Raw genomic sequence first — 17758 nt, forward strand, 5'->3', positions numbered from 1 at the left:
CATTATTGTCGACAAACGCAATAATAGAAGTTTTGTATCCAAGTTTTTCCTCTAAAAGAACAACAACCATTATTTATTAGGTTAATCTCTAAGTAATGAAATTTTTCAATTTCCTGATATGAGAATCTTAACTGACGAAGACGCTCTTCCTGCATCAGGTTATAAAAATATATTTGGCTTTATTCCCAAAGCAAAAGTTCTGTTGATTAAAGGCACACCCTCAAAAAGCACTCTTTACGCAACTTGATTACATCTCTGTGGATCTTATTGGAACCTTATTACGTTATTGCTAAATAAGAGACCACAGCCAAAGAGTGTGAAAAGTACAGCCAGCATCGCTAACAAGAACCACCTCTCAGCGCTTTCCATATCCCGCATAGAGAAACGAAGACGCCAAGATGAGGCCAATGTATCAATAGCACTTTATACCAAAGTTCCTAAAACGTGCATCTTTATATGTTTTTGTAGATCAGAATTTGTAGATAAATGAGCGGATAATATATAATAAATAATGCATGAACCCTCGATACGAACTTCATAAAAATGGATTCTCGTCAATATCAACAGAATAAAAAAGGAAAACAATCGAATTGTTCTAGACTTAAGGCAATCGTAGTCCTCAGAATAAAATTATGCAAAAAGCCAAGTTATAATAATTTACTATCAATGTTATAAATGGTCATTCCTTTCAAAGTTCTCATAATGACAACAACAATGGCAGTTACTCCACAAATCTTGTGGAAGTAATCACAATATAGAACTTAATTTGTGGAAGTAATCACAATGTAGAATTTAATTTGTGGAAAGCATCACAATGTAGAACTTAATTTGTGGAAACAATCACAATGTAGAACCTAATTTGTGGAAACAATCACAATGTAGAATTTAATTTGTGGAAAGCATCACAAAGTAGAACTTAATTTGTGGAAACAATCACAATATAGAACTTAATTTGTGGAGACAATCACAACGTAGCACTTAATTTATGGAAAGAATCACAACGGGGAATTTAATTTGTGGAAAGAATCACAATGTGGAATTTAATTTGTGAAAAGAATCACAATGTAGAAGTTAAGTTTTTGTGCTTTTTTTTTCTCATTCTAATCAAAGTGACAAAGCGTATTCGCAATAGATATCGTTTTCCTTTTTTTTTCTTTTTAAGGGTTCGAGAATTCATAAGATTTCATCAGGTTGGTGTGTCGAAAAGCAGATGATCGGTTTGTGTTTATATACCTAAACAAGGCCATAATTCTCTACTTATAATTTTTTTTTTATTCGATTTTAATAACAAAGTGCACAAATGAGAATACTCGTAGAATTAACCATATATATTTTTTAAATATTTTTTTAAATATTTTTACATTTATATCGTAACGAAAAAGACCTGTAAAATATATTTACATGATCATAAATTAGATTTAAGCTACATTCATTTGAAAAAATAAAAAAAATATTTTCATTGATTTTTTATCAATTCCTCACCCCCCCTCATTGATTTTTTTGCAATTTTTCGCGTTTTTCATCGGTTTCATAACAATTTCTAATTTTTTTCATCCAAATTTTATTTAAGCTGCATTCATTTAATATATTATACAAATTTTTCATTGATTTTTTCATTTTCTCGTAAAAGTTAATGAATTTTTAAAATATGGATTCAAAAGAACAACGATTAAGTTTACATGTACATGCCCCTTTCATTGCGAGGGAGCTTCTCCTTGACCTTTCCTGGGCAGGGCCTCGCCTAACCCCTCCACCTCTTTTCTGGGTGGAGCCTCGCCTACCTCCTCCACCTCCTCCACCTCTATCCTGGGAGGGGCGTCGTCCACCTCCTCCCCGTCGCCCTCCGCGGCGTTGGTAGGGGCCGCGTCTAGAGGAATTATTGTTGGTAGTATTGCTAGCCTGACGTCGTCTGTCGGCTTCGGCACGTCTGGAAATATGTCTTTGGGTGCTTCTTTTTTCTCTTTCTTCTTCTCTTCTTCGCTCTGAAAATATAAAAAGTAAAAGTTAATTATCCTATAATATAAAAAAATTAAAAAATTTTACCTGCCCAGACAATAATTTTACCTTAAAACGTTCCCTTATTAATTGAATGTTATTGTTATTGATATTATTTGTATTTTCAACCTATACGAACGGCATAGATATAAATTCGGTATTGAAAGGTTTTCGCGAAGTCCAGGATGCTTAAGACTTTGTGACTCAACGGCTATAAGCGTTAATGATTTCAGGTGTTGAAGAATAAAAGACTGTTAAGTAAAAAAATTGACAAAAAATGTCTTACAGAATGATAAAAATATACCCAATCACACCTATTAAATTAAGCAGAAAGAATGGTATTTATCATTTCAGCCGAACTACCGACAATAAACTTGGAGCTTAAGGTGTTCAATTTCTTCAACATTTATCGAAGATTCACAAAAGATGCACTGCCCAATGTTTTGTATAGATTTAGAAATAAGTGCGGATAACAAAGAGTTTTACAATTTAAAATGCGTTTATGACGGCATCGTCAAAGTTGAAAATCCTGTAGAAATCAATATCATCGCGGTCAAGACTTTAGACGTACAAAAAATCCGTTCACAATGCAAGTGTATTTAAACTACTTTACAAAATCTTGCGTTTTCCATAAATTATTCACACAATTATAAAAAATGCCTCTTAAAATGCAACTTCTTAAGAGAATGTCCTCCAGGTAATAAGCAATACCTAATTACACCTAATGCCGCAAAGAGTAGTGACAGCAATAATCTTATCATCCACGCATATTTAAAGTTCAAAAGTTTGGCAGCTCTGCGTGCATGTTACAGTCGCGTCTTAATTCTGTGCAAGAAATATTTCAAATTCTTAGTGTATTTCTTAACTTTTTGACTTTATTCGTGTCTAAAGCGTAAAAATGCTTTAAAAGAATAAAGTGTATGATATATTAATCTTTGTTGTGAAAAATTCATATTAGTTTTCTGCAATCAACAATTGGAGCTCTTGGTAAAAGTCCCTCTTTTTTCTATTAATTTTTGTTTACAGTTCGTTTGGCTATAGCTGTGTATTTACAGTGGCAAGGAAAGTGAGAAATTTGCTGAGAATTTGTGTCGTGGAATCTGTTAGTTTTTTGTTCTTTTTTTTCATAAGCTCCTTTTGTTGTCTTCACTGAACATGGATTGTTTATTACATCATGTCGTGCGAACACAGGCCCTGAAACTGAACGATTCCTCTCGTGTTGGCTGTGTGATCGTTTTTGCCACGTGAAGTGTGCTGGTATTATCGGCCATGCTGCTGATGCAGTCCTTGATCCCTCAAAAGCCTTACGATGGTCATGTCCTGACTGTAGAAAGCGGTACATAGATTTCTGCAAACTCTTCATAGAAACGAAAAATTGTTTCTCAGATTTGAGCAAAATATCGGCTCCTTGTGGGAGAACTTTGAAATAATTAAGACTACGTTTGATGAGTGTCGTTGAGCACTCACCTCCTTCCCCAGCTTGCAAAGTTTCAATTCGTAGCATAGCGTGTGCTTCGTCACCTCTAAGTTCTTTTAAGTCTGATTCATTGACACAAATTAGCGCTTCCTCAAAGTCTACAAAGAGCCTTAGCGTTTCTGCTACTGTTGAGTCGTCGGTAACAAAAAAGTTACAAATAAACAGGAAAGTCCCTCTAGTTTGAGCTATGCTGAAGTGGCAAGAGTATCTCATTGGCGTCACTCAATCTACTCAGGGATCATCGCCTAAAACTAGTAATGAGAATACTAAATCGTCCTCTCACCTAGGCTGTTCGAGTGTGAACGCTGGTCCCCAACTGGTGGTTACCCCTTCCATATTCTCCCCAACTCAAAACTCCCCATCCGTGAACCCTACTGCTCCTAGTAAAGATGAAATTTACTTCAAGGCAGTTCCTCCTAGAGAGGCAATATTTGTGTCAAGAGTGGCAACTTCTACATTTGTGTATAACATGAAAAGTTATCCGGCGGAAGTCCCATCTGTCAATTTAAAGCCTGTAAGCATTTTCAAAATGGTGGATTTTATGATTTCCGTAAAATCAATGCTTCAATGCTAAAATCTCATCTTTCACATATAATGCTTGATTTTTCAACTGGAAGTATTGAAAGCTTACTGTCATCGTTCTACAATACATTAAATCTACCTATTTCTGCATCTGTTCCAGCCAAGCAGTCCCGACCTGTTTAATAAGACAATTAAATATTACAAAAATAGAAAAAACACGCTTTTCAAAAGGTATTCGAAAAGTGGCTCTGCTTTCGACTATTTCGCTTACTCGGCGGCAAGGCATAGATTTAACTCTCTCAACCACCGATATTAGTGCAAATACCTGCACTCCGTTAAATCCCCTCTGTTTGCTAATCCTAGATACTTTTTTAAATTTGTTAACTCAAAAACAAAAATTTTCACATCTCCCTCGCATGTTTCTTTTAATGGCTCTGATTCCTCGGATGATTTTGAAAGCGCAAATCTCTTTGCTGAACACTTCCGACAAAACTTTTCGACTGCTAATTCCGATTTATCAGCAAACTACCCATATCCTGTAACTAATTTGGCTGCAATTCCCAATTTAGTTATTTCTGAAAACGACGTTTTTAAAGGGGCGTGCTCTCTAAAATATAGTTGTGTAGCGTTATCTCAAAGATTTTTAACCTGTCCTTGAATTTAGGTGTTTTCCCTTTGTGTTGAAAGAGTATTTTCCTTATTCCTATTCACAAAAGTGGAAGAAGACAATTTGTTGAGAACTACAGAGGCATAGCCAAGTTGAGGGTCTTGCCCAAATTGTTCGAGCGTATTGTGACTCAGCATTTGGCCTTTGCCATTAATTCGTATATTTTTCCGCACCAGCACGGCATTCGGAAAGGGCGATCTACAGTCACCAACTTGTTAGAGTTTACCTGTCATGTTTTCAAGATTTTTTCTAATGGCTCTCGTGCAGATGTTATTTACACTGATTTAAGCAAAGCTTTTGATATGGTTAACGATAGACTACTTATCTTTAAACTCCAAGCCTCTGGTTTCCCACCCTACTTAGTGAAATGGATAAGCTCTTATCTGCACAATAGATCCTTCAGAGTTTTGTTTAACTTCATCACCTCGGATGAATTCCCCGTTACGTCTGGCATACCTCAAGGCAGCCACTTAGGTCCCATTTTATTTAGTTTATACATTAATGAACTCCCATCGGTGATTAATTGCAGCCAGATCTTGATGTATGCTGATGATGTGAAACATCTTTCTCCGTAGAATCGCACTCACATCAGCCTCAAAGTGACTTGAATAATTTGGTTGCATGGTGCTCTTTGAATCTTCTGAAACTAAATCTAAATAAATGTAAGAAGCTTTCTTTCTCGAGAAAGAAGTCAATCATCACCCAGTATTTAATTGATTCGCACAAGTTGGAAGACGTCGATTCGTTCACAGATTTAGGCGTTCTATTTGACCATAGGTTAGGTTTTAAGTTGCGTATTCAGCTCCCGTTAAGCAAAACTATGTCCGCGCTTGGTTTTATAAGAAGGTGGTCCAAAGAGCTTGATGATCCCTACATTACGAAAAGGCTGTACATGTGTTTGGTTAGACCCATACTCGAGTATGCCTCAGTTGTGTGGTCTCCTTCATATAGGTGCTACGTAGATTCAATTGAATCAGTTCAAAAGCAATTCTTGCTGTTTGCCCTTAGAAATTTGGGTTGGCACCCGATTACCTCTCTCCCCCCCCTCTGAAAATAGATTGCTTATATTATTCTTACAGTCACTTGAGAAACGTAGATTTGTTCTTGGGGTTTCGTTCTTAATCAAACTAATAAATGGTACTATTGACTCGCCCGCATTACTTGGTGAGATAATCTGAAATGTCCCTAACCGCTTCTCTATGCACTTTATCTTGATTAAGCTTAGTAACACAATTATGAGCTGTTTAACCCGCTCAGAAACCTAAATGATGTCTATCGCTTATTCTCATTTTAAGACTCTTTAAAGTCTATTAAAGCAACTTTGCTTAATATGCGGGTTTTACCTATGTCGTACTTAAACTAACATTTCATTCCTAATATCTCATTTTTTACTTAAAATAATATTGTGTTGTTAACGTGTTGGATGCCAAGCTTACGCATGTTTGCAATGGTTTAGGGGTTCACTTGCAACCTAGATCCGTTCTTGTTGCGAGTGTGCTTCTGTGCTAGCTGTGTACATGCTTTTTTTTCTCTCTCTCTTTTTATTTATTTCTTTCTTCCTTTTTATTGTATACTAGTTTTAAAACAATTAGTATAACATTTTCTATTAAGATGAGCTGAATTTGACTTTAATTTTCTTTAGTTAAATTTTATGTATAAATGGGTATATAAATAAATAAATAAATCATGCTTTTTCAAAAATGGAAGATGTCAATATAAAGACACTATTCGTCTCTAAATTATGCAACAAGCCTGCGAATTGCTATATGAAGTGCCGAATGGCTTTCCACTCACATTCATTTATAACGTTTTCATAACGTTTATTTATTAGCCGTATTGGGTATACTGGAAATAAAATATATATAAATAAAAAATTAATTGTTACTTCAAAAGTGGAGTAAATGTGGAAGCCCCACATTACTTCTTCTCTTAGAGTATACGTTGATTATTCTTGCTATAGTTTTTATATATTTGGGACCGTTAGATACTTTTAAGTTTTAGTCTCATCCGCCTGAGTGGCCGAGTAGGCAAGAGTCTCGACTAGCAAAAAATATTTTCCATTTCCATTTGTTTCCCCAGAGAAAGAGAAAATATATGAGAACATTACTGCTGAAAAGTATATTGTACGACCAGAAAGTATATTGTACGACCAAAAAAGTATATTGTACGACCAGAAAGTACAAATAAAAGAAAACAGTTGATAACAATAGTCATATGATTGATAAATTACTTGCCTGAAAGTTCTTTTTTTACGAAAATGAATATTTAATTAAATGATGGACATAACCATTTTCTAAATCTCTAGAATTACTTGTAGGGCTACCCAATAAGTTCTCTTTTCGATTTGGTTTTTCTTTTTAGAACAGAAAACAACTATTGGCACACTAAAAGTAACAAGAAAAACAACAACAGCAACGAAAGCAAGAAAAACGGAATGTGATTCAATCGATGGCATAAATGCCAGACCACATGTCGCTCAATAAGGAATGGTAGCCAAGCAAACACTCAGCATGTACATAATATTTATGATCATTGTAAAACATTACGAGTTGGTAAAATAATAGAGAGTTTTATTGTTGTTGTTTATGCTGTTATTTTTCACTATTAGTAACCGTGATATTACAGCCTATTCTATCATTTAGTTATTTAGCCAGTTTTCTTTATATGTGTCAATTTTGTACATCGGATTTTGGACAACTTGTTTATTACATCTTAGAAGAAAAGAACAAGGAAAACATAGCAAAAGAGACAAATGTAATATAATAAGTTCATTGTTGGTACGAGTTCTCTATACTGCGTCTTGATGCTAGTGAAATATCAAATCAAAGTGCACATATAAAGTTTATGACAATTGAGATCAGCGGTTAGAGGCAGTAAAGATTTAGCCATGTAGAAATTACGACATCGGCGCTTGGAGAACAAGTTTAATATCACCTTTTTCCTCTTCCACTCTTATCAAGCTAAATTTCAAAAAGTCGATGTTTAGGTTAATGAAATTTGGATTGAATTAGATAAACGATTATCGACTTCAAGCCTTACAGCAGACGCATCGTAAGAAGAGAACAGAGAGAATTTGTTTACAAACACTTCTCGCGATTGGCCGTATAGAATAAAATTCTTAAGCGGCTCATATATTCTTTCGTCTTATATATTATATTATTGTAAAGTTTAACATTTTAACTTTGTTTCATTCTCCGTCGACAGGTATTGCAACACATGAAATTTAATGATGCTTTTGCCTTCGGGGCGTTCCAACGGCGATGTACATTCTCCTTTAAATAATAAAACGAAGCCAGCGTATCTAACAAGAGCAACAACAACAGCAACAACGCAACTAAACAACCCAAATAGCAATGTCAATAGAACGGAAAATGGCAGTTACGCGTTATCATTATCGCAAATGCAAGCTGCGGCAATTACAACAGCAGCAGCAACAATGTCGCTGCAATCAACACTATCATCAGCAACATCGCCATCGTCAATCACCAGCAAACATAATCCCGTTACTACAGCGAATTCGAAATTACTACATCGACCAAAAACACCACCACTACGAATATCAACAACAATATTGCCTTCAGCATCCACTCCATATCAAAAAACGACAGAAACGACAGCAGCAACAACACCAAGATTATCGACATCAAATACCGACGGAAGTCAAAGCGATATTGGACCATTGGCGTTGGAACGCTTCACTAACGAATCCAACGTATATATTGCAAACGGTGTTGTCAACTCACAAACTAATGCTTCCTCGATTCCGGTGACTTCTGCGATCGAAAATTGGGAAGAAAATGACCGATATTTAAAAGCCATGCAAATTAAACTCAAAGAAGGTTGGAGCGTACATGTGGGCAACGAAGGCCGGTTATATTATTGCAAGTGAGTAACAAACAAACATTTCTTACACTCATTCCCAACACGATATCCTGCAAAACGTACCATTCCAACTCAAACACATTAAATTAAATTATTTTTTTAACGTACGTTCAAGTGTTTCTCTTCTTCTATTTTTTGTTCATTTTTTTTTTTTTTTATATTCAATAACCGTGAAGTGAGTTAAAATTGTTTTTATTCTTATTTCTGCCCCCTTTGATATGCAAACTCTTGCAACAAAAGGTACTGTTTTCATTTTTAGCACAGTTTCATGTTTATGTATGTCAGTCGAAGTAACTAACACACTAAAGCATTTGGCCTGCAAGAAGAGCGCACAAGAACACATAGAAAAATGATACATAACAACATTACCGTTACCATCACCAGGAGCAACAACATAAACTAATTATTACAAATTGTTTCAAGTGATTTTTCGCTTAGTTGCACAATTTAACAAAACGAACAAAGGCGGAAAAGGCCAAAATTGAATTAATTATATATCGCCCATTACCAGCTTCAGCTTACAATGCGACCATCAACATCATCATCAGCTTAGCACAATTGTCGTTGTTGCCTGTTCTATCATCATCGTTGGTTGGACTTTTAATATTTTTGTTATTTCTGTCGTTAATGAAATGTTATGCACTTGAATGAATGCATTCTAAGATAGAGGAATACGTCTGCGTCAATCAATCAGACAGTTGGTCAATCAGCCAGAGAGTCAGTCAATCAGTTATACAGTTTCTCAACGTAGTATTTCTTCCATCCATTTTCTGTCATAAAGTATTCACTGAACGGCGATCAAATTCATTTCCACGATAATTAACAATTATTGCGAATAATTATAATAAAATGCAAAAACATCAATAATAGCTTAGCTTTATTTATCAAACCATTGAATGAACATTAGCGACATTTAACAAAAGCTTTGAACCGAAAGGAAATAAATAAAAACTCAATTTAATACTCAATGAGCAATTTTTTGCATCTTCCTCTTGAAAAAATCATTGGGTGCCGCCCATTCTCTTTCCAAACTATCGGCAGACAGGAGAAAACGATCACCGTAGGAGGCATATTTGAAACGTGGAATGGTTGAATGAATAGCTTGAGACTAAAAAGCAAACAAATCAAACGACCACGATAACGGGGCAAAAGGGTAAGCATAAATTACGCCTCGTCAGTGGTAAGCTTTAACGTTAAGTTCATAAACAAGTTGTTAAATGCCGCAATCGAGAAAGAGATAGGAAGATATATATTGAAGAGACTTGCGTAGAATTTTTTGACGAAAATATTCGTCCAATCTACGTTAGGGTGTACACAGATTCTTATCTCGGAGTATAACGTATTTTCTCCCCTTAGAACCTTACATTTTTGTATACCTCTTTGCACTTTCTTTACCTCACGTAATCTGGCCGCAAACCCGGTGAAAACTGTTCCTTTCCTTTCTTTTTCATCTCACCGATTCGGGTGTAATGTCGTGAGCTCTTTTTACTCTCCCTCCTTAAAAGAGCAGAGTTGCGTCGGATGATTCCTTTTTCTAACTCTTTGTTAATTATTATCTTCATTCATTTTCTCAGAGCATAGCTCAAGAACTAAAAGTGGCGAGAATGTCTAGAATTACGATAAATTAATTAAATCGCATTCGAAATTCCATACTCAATTTTTAACCCTTAATTTTTTTATTAGCCACTCTACTCAAACTTCAAGCTGGTTACCCTCTTGTGAGGATTGGAGTAAACAAGAAGATTTACCATTTGGCTGGGAAAGAGGCATTGATTCCAAAGGACGTTCTTATTATATTAAGTACGAACATTATTTTGTCCTCAAACATTTCCCATTTCGAAGATTAATAAACCTGTTTTTCTATTCAATAGCCATTTAAATAAAACTTCAACTTATGAAGCACCCGAATGTGTACGATGGGATGAACATCCTCCTGAGCCAAGAGTTGTGTTATTACAACGTAGTCCTACCATGGGTTTTGGTTTTGTAGCGGGCAGTGAGCGACCTGTGATAGTGCGTTTTGTTACCGAGGACGGGCCTAGCATGGATAAACTACAGCCGGGAGATCAGATCCTATCGGTTAACGAAGAAGATGTTAAAGATGCCCCCCGTGATCGTGTTATACAATTGGTTAGAGCGTGTGACACGCAGGTTACTTTGACGGTCTGTCAACCTGTTTACAGCATCACGCCAGGCCGCAAGTCTACTCTCCTATCGGCTGGGAAAAAAGCAAAATTAAAAACACGACCCAGTCGTGTGCGTTTCGCTGAGAGTGTTTGCGTGAACGGAGCTCCTTTATTTCCAGTAAGTTTATTAAATTTACGTATTCAAAACCAAATCTGAAGGCAAAAATTTATTTATTCTTTCTCTCAAAAGCCTTCGGCTTTCTCATTAGGTGATATTTGCGTCCCACCTATGGCCAATGTTTTGAAAGTATTTCTAGAGAACGGGCAAACAAAGTCATTTAAATACGACACTACCACCACTGTGCAGGTACTTCCAGTTTATATCTTGACTTGATTTCATCCCTAATTATTCTTTTGAAATATATTTCACATGTTTAGGATGTTGTTACTTCACTACTAGACAAGTTATGCTTTACTACACGCGAAATTTTCAGCCTTGTTCTGGAACATGTAAAAAGCCTTAAACGTAATAAATTAACATTGCTGGATCCGGAGGAGTCCTTAGCTCGCGTTAGTTGTAAAAATTATTTTAGCTCTCTATGAAAAAACATTAAGAACGATATGAATATTCTTTTTTACCATAGATTGCTTCACGTCCTGGTGCCCATAAATTGCGTTGCCTTTTTCGCGTGACTTTTGTTCCTATATCCGCTGCAGATTTGGCTCAAAAGGATTTGAATGCGCTTGATTACTTATACATGCAATGTTGTAATGATGTCACGCAAGAACGTTTCGCCCCCGAACTACAACCGGAACTGGCCTTGCGGTTGGCCGCTTTGCACATGCACCAACACGCTCTCTCCAACAATGTAACTCCCGCCAAGTTAACGGTCAAGGTGGTTGAGTAAGTTCGTTTTCTTCATAACTTAGCAATATATAATAACTTCAATCTCTTTTATTATACAACAGACGCGAATTCGGTCTAGAACGTTTCGTGCCAACTTCTTTATTTGAGGGCATGAAGCGCAAGGAATTAAGACGTTTAATTTCGCATTTTCTTAAATTAAATGCCGAAATGACAGGCTCTTCGACCAAAGTTCTTACTCAGCTACAAGTAATTATGTTGCTTAACTTAACTGTTTTCTAAATAGCGAAAATAAATTTTATGGACTTTTACAGGCGAAACTGCATTATTTGGATATAATAGCCAGCTTACCAAGCTATGGAGCGAAGTGCTTTAGCACTAACCAAAGAGAAGGTCTCGAACGCGTTTTATTAGTTAGCCCACGTTTTGGCCTAAGTCAAATTTCAAGTGCCAGAAATGCTGTGGTAACTGTAGCAAAAATTAACATGCCACCATATTTAGTCCACATTGGTTCGTTATTTTTCAGCCGCAACCTGTGTCAGCAATTGAGGACTTTAATCATGTGGTTGTCAACAGAGAAGACGATGTAAACTGCAGTGTAAGCATTTTCATTCAAGGAGACCGAGTTATTAAATTTTTTATGGAAGACCGTGATGCATGTGAATTTTCTCTTTGCCTTGCTGGCTATTACCGTCTTATTACGGGTAATTGTTGAAATACTTATAACTGCTTTTTTGAGTAGTTAATGCAATTTCATCTGAAGGGAGAGACTTACCTCTGGCTCGAGAACGTGAACCTGTCGATGACGATAATGCTCCTGCATATCTAGCTCAGCACACTGTTCTCCCGGCTGCCTGGAGTTATCTCAAGCCTTATCACAATCGACCACACAGCATTAATTTTTTGATGTCACCACCTTATCATCCAAGTAATAAAGTAAATTCCAATGAATTAATCGTACAGGATTTCTCCCTTACTTTGTGTGACAAAAATATGAATTCCAAGGCCATGGCAAATAGCAATCATACCAACACCAAGAAGATGCCTTTCATAAGTCCTACTGCCTTGGACTTAGATATACACAGTGTAGTGGCCACCGAATTACTAGAGGAAGCCAAAGATTCGGGCATGAGCGATAGTAGTGGAGGTGGCGGTAGTAACTACGGCGGTGAACGCAGTCAAACCAATAGTATTTGTAATGCAAAAATGGAGGCTAAAAACGAGGAAGTATTAAGACGGGTCCAAGAAATGCAAAAGATGGTTGAAAGCTCTGAACAATACTTAAATGAACAGGGTGAAATTATGCAGGAGTATTGTCTAACAACCACCCCTGGCAGGTCCTGCCCAATGGGTAAAAATTGTGGTGAAAGTGACAATCTAACGATCACTACCTGGAAGACTCCAATTAGCATTGCAACGGACACTGTTTGCGCCACTAATATTATAGAGTTTGATAGTGACTGCGATAGTTTGAATAGCAGTAAAGTATCCTCCAATGAGGAAACACCCCAGACTTCTGCTCTCAAACATAGCGATTCGTTGGTTTTATTGGCGGAGACCATCAATCAAGATTTGAGTGGCATAAACCAAGGTCTTAATTCCATCGGTGGTCATCAAGCAGACTTGCGCCGACGAAAGCCTAGCCTTAGTGAAACTTCTAGTCCCCGGCCTGAACGTAAAGTTAACGGTTTCAGCCAGTTGCTAAGTAATCTCCAAGCCTTAGGCACGGATTTATCACAAAGCGAAAGCGATTCAGAGTCAGTAGCATCACCCACGAATTCGCCCACCATTCGGCGACCTTCGTTATTAAACACCAACGACAAATCTAGTCGCAAACAAAACTTAGCAAATCGTAGCAGTTTCGGCTTACATAGTCCCGACAGTAATACATTTGGTGTGGAAACAAAAGATTATAATCTAAAGGAATACCTCAAGCAATTAAAAGAAATCAGTAATGTGGACAATTTTCGTCAAGATACGGATATAGCTGCAAAGAAATTATCAGAGATTTATGGTTTCGAAATACGTGGAGACACATTTATAGAGACCGATACAGACTTAATAGATTTACGTGCCATACCTCCGCCTCAGACACCAGATGAACTAGATGCTCTTTCATTACTGAATGCAGCTCCCCAGGGCTTCGATGACATCGCCAAGAAATCATTAGCGGAAGCAGCAGAAGGTGATTTAGATAAATTCTTGGAGAAAGTGGTTGTGGCTCCACCAACACAAAAAGCTACACCAGCTAAAGAGCTTACACCCGAAGAAATTATGTCTTACATAATACCACCACCACCAAATCTAGACGACGTGGAAAACAATACCAAAAAAGAAGACATGAAGAGAAAAAACATTCATGTACCAGAATCACTTTACAGCAATTCAGCACCAAATAACAGAGAAAAACCTGCGCAGCTAGAAAAATTTAATAGCAACGAGGGAAAGCATATTATAGAGTACGCCACAGTAGAAAGAAGAAGTAAATTTTCTTGTTGCCCCAAGTCGAGAAAAGATGAAATGAAAGACGTCCAATCTGAAATAAAATTGCCACCACGTTCACAATCTTTGGAACAATCAATACCAGCTAGGCCACCAAAAAGCGCAGAATTGGTACAACGCTATTCACCAAAAAAGCAACCTTTAGGCGAAAAAAGTTGGCCGCGTAGTGACGGCAGGGAATTAAAATATGAAGAGAGTCCACCCATGCTGCCCCCTCGTATCAACTATAACGCAACTAGTCCTCGCGGGCTACAAATAGGAAATTTTGATGAACAATTGCCTATATTGGGGACAATGGTGAGTCCTTTAGCACCTAAAAAACCACCCTTACCTCCCATCGTAACAAGACCATTCTTACGCAAAAGTCCTTTGCCTACCAATTACCCACTGACAGCGGATATTAAAACTTCACCTCCCAGCATACAACCGCGTCCATTTCAAAGTCCTTCATCATGTAATAGTTCAGCAGCCCAATCTCCTACGTTACCCACACCGCAGACACCTACGCAGACTCAGTTATTTCAACAATATCATTCCACTAAGAGCGGAGACCATCGTGATCAACAGGCAAGACCATCCCCAGTCTATCCTTTACTGTACTCACCGCAAATGTCACGAAAATTGCAAAATGCCAGTCCGGTAAAACCAGTTACAAATAATTTGACCGGATTACCAGCAAACATTACCAACACTGGTACTAAGCTCATTATTAAAAATGGTCATGTCATAGATGCAGAACAATTACTAGTGAAAACCGACGTAGCGATGGCTGGTCTGCTGGTAAAACTCGATCAGGTAGCTGCCCAATGTACAGCTGCTCAAGCCGCTGGCGGTGGTACTAGCATAGATGAGGAAAAATTCCAAAGAGCACGCAATGAACTTACCGAACAAACATTAGCTTTGGTTACAGCTTCTAAATTTTTAGTAGTAGCCATGTCCGATATGACTTTATTAACGTTGCCAGAACATTTAACCTCCTGCTTAACTGCAATAAGACGCATAACTGAGTTAACACAAGACATGACACGGCATACTTCAGCACCACTTCAAACGCGCAACATTGTCTTGAAAGTGCACGATGTAGCCTCATCATTTCGAGAATTGGTCGGCGTCCAAATCGGACCTTTAGGAGCTGGCCAATTGGCACTGCAAGCGGAATGTTTAGCTAACGTCTTGGCTACACTATTGCGAAGTTTACGAGTTTTCTCACCATAAAAAAGCAATGCTTACATACATGACGTTAGTCTTGTGTGTCATGTGTTCAAACCGAATAATAACCGTGTAACATAACATATCGTTTAAATTTTACGAAGTGATGATTGAAGATAAGTAGTGAATAACAAAAGACGTCTTTCTTTTTTTATCTTTATGTCTTTCTCGGTCTATCTTTCTATCTACTGCTCTTCACTATAGCTGCAACAATATAAAAAAATCATTAGACGCAATTAAACTTAAATCTTATATATATTTGTAATGGATAACTCTCACATCCTCATTATAGATTCTTTTGCATACTTACAGAGAATCTTATATATCAACAAAATTTTCATATAATAACTATTTACTAAATCTTAATGGTAGTTGACTTTATTAAAGCTTAAAGAAAACAACACACACATACATAACATTTTCTTAAATTACATAAATCCTACGCCTAAAGAAACTGTTTTTTTTAGGTCAACTCTAGAGCATAACTTGAAAAAATCATATCTTATGTACAGATACAAGCACCCAGAAAAAGAGATAATGACATGCAACTACCTATATACAAGATAACACAATGACCTTTTTTCTACACACGTAAGATAACTTTTCGTTTAATCGTCACACAAAACTGAAATATTCCTTGACTATCCATTGTCTCTATCTCACTTGCATATAATATTATACTCTAAAATACAAATTTATTTAAAAAAAAATAAATAAATAAAATAAAACAATAACAATAATAATAATAATCAAAATTTTAACTTGTGATAATTATTATTAAAGACCTTTGTTATATTCGCGTACAAATGAGTTGAAAAATGAAAAATATGTATGCCATTTAAACGTCTAGTCGGTCAAGTCCGATCATTAAATGCTTTATAGAAAAACAGAAAGGCGATACCGCTATTATTTAAAATTTAAGTTATTTTCATTAGTTCGATTGGTAAAAAAAAGAAACGTTCTTGTTCGCATTTTTTATCAAATTGTTTAACTGAATTAATTGCTTTTGCTTCTTACCGTTTGAAATAATGAATTTATTTATGATAAAAGACGAAAGCGACATTTGATACTCATAAAAGTTTCGAGGACGGATAATTGAGGGAAAAGTTAGTTGAGGTCCATTTAAAGTTCTGCTCAAATATTCTGCCCTATTGAACCTGTTCACGGGAACTATTTTTTCAAAAGTTTGAAGATGAATGAAAGGTGCTTTTGGTACTAAAAGTTTGCTGCAAAGACCACAAAGCATTTTGACTATTGGTCAATAACTCTCCTTTAAGTGCAAGAACACCTCAACATTATTAAGCATATTCTTTCAAAGTGGTAAATTAATAAACGGCGACATATAATAGCATATTCAAATATACGAAATGCTTTTAAATTTTTAAATTTAGCATTTGGTAAATGTAACAAACTTTTGCTTTGGCTACACAATTACATAATGAAACAAAGTCAAACATTCGTGTGCCGATAATGATATATGCTTAGCCGAGTGTTGTGTTTTCCAAGCTCCGTGAATGGTGCAAATAGTAAACTTTGAAGAACAAAAGTCTACAAAATGCAATGGGACAGAAACCCAGCCCTTGACCTCTCAGAATGAATAATTTACCGGGTCCATTTTTGCTTTCCACATTTTGCCTTTTCTATTTATCATCTTATTTTTCTTTTGTTAATTGAAGCAGAGCTTCTAGTTCTCTCAGAAGACCTTTGTCCTTTTTTATATCAAACAAACCTCAATGGAAGTTAATTCAAGTACATGGTTTTACTTTAGATGAATTTTGAGGACGCATTGTAAAAACCAACTGCAGTCAAAGTTTTTTGCTAAGGGTTTATGAGTTTAACAGAAAAATATGCCTTTATGTTTAGGAGGTCAAATATATAAAATTCCAAACATCTGAGAATAAGCGTCCACATTTGTTTACAATTCTCAATACTTGAACATGTATTTGTATTGCCTGCGTCTGAGAATAAGCGTTTCTTATTCTCATTAATTTACCATTACAGTCCGTTAACCCATTAATGAGATAAACAGTACTAAGTAAGCAAAAATATCAAAATTAAAGGTTAGTTAGCCTTTCGATACTTTTGAATTAACTTTGCTATCATTATAAATAAATCTTACAATTATATTTGTTATTTGCCCTAAGTTTCTTTCTTTTTCACTTTTCGTTGGTTTTGTTCTAGTAAGTTTTTAAAACACATAAAATATAACTTCGCACATAGGCTAAGGTTGCTGGTTTTTTTGATTCAAAAATATTTCTTTTACTCATACCTTCAATTGTGAACCAAGCATACTAATAATTTAAAAAAGAACTCCTAAGGAAACCAACGTTTAAAAAAAAAATCTAAAATCCATTGTTTGAAGTGATCGTTTTATCAAACTAACGGTTTAGAATCGTTTAAAGGCATTGGTTGTCACCATCAAACGTCGAGCAATAATTAAATGCATTAAATATTGGTTACATTTGCAACTTCAGTCTTATTTGCGCTATCTTATCGAAAACATAGACAAACAA

At 36.1% G+C, this 17758-nt stretch overlaps 1 protein-coding gene across 9 annotated transcripts in view; it reads left to right on the forward strand.

The window, feature by feature from the left end:
- The window catches only part of LOC119638953, a 54598-nt gene extending 38812 nt beyond the window's left edge, over positions 1 to 15786 (forward strand). For 8 of the 9 annotated variants that reach the window (XM_038036104.1, XM_038036108.1, XM_038036102.1 and 5 more), the window contains 10 exons: positions 7866 to 8546; positions 10227 to 10343; positions 10415 to 10847; positions 10920 to 11036; positions 11108 to 11239; positions 11314 to 11573; positions 11639 to 11783; positions 11849 to 11998; positions 12061 to 12238; positions 12298 to 15786. In XM_038036104.1, the coding sequence (XP_037892032.1) occupies positions 7888 to 8546; positions 10227 to 10343; positions 10415 to 10847; positions 10920 to 11036; positions 11108 to 11239; positions 11314 to 11573; positions 11639 to 11783; positions 11849 to 11998; positions 12061 to 12238; positions 12298 to 15251 (5145 nt within the window). In that variant the 5' untranslated portion in view covers positions 7866 to 7887 and the 3' untranslated portion in view covers positions 15252 to 15786. Of the gene's footprint in view, positions 1 to 7043; positions 7174 to 7865; positions 8547 to 10226; positions 10344 to 10414; positions 10848 to 10919; positions 11037 to 11107; positions 11240 to 11313; positions 11574 to 11638; positions 11784 to 11848; positions 11999 to 12060; positions 12239 to 12297 lie in introns of those variants that run through there. The other variant, XM_038036109.1, reaches the window with a different exon arrangement.
- The last annotated feature ends 1972 nt before the right edge of the window (positions 15787 to 17758 follow it).

Source organism: Glossina fuscipes, unplaced genomic scaffold, assembly GCF_014805625.2.
Source record: "Glossina fuscipes isolate IAEA_lab_2018 unplaced genomic scaffold, Yale_Gfus_2 111, whole genome shotgun sequence".
Lineage (NCBI taxonomy): Eukaryota > Metazoa > Arthropoda > Insecta > Diptera > Glossinidae > Glossina > Glossina fuscipes.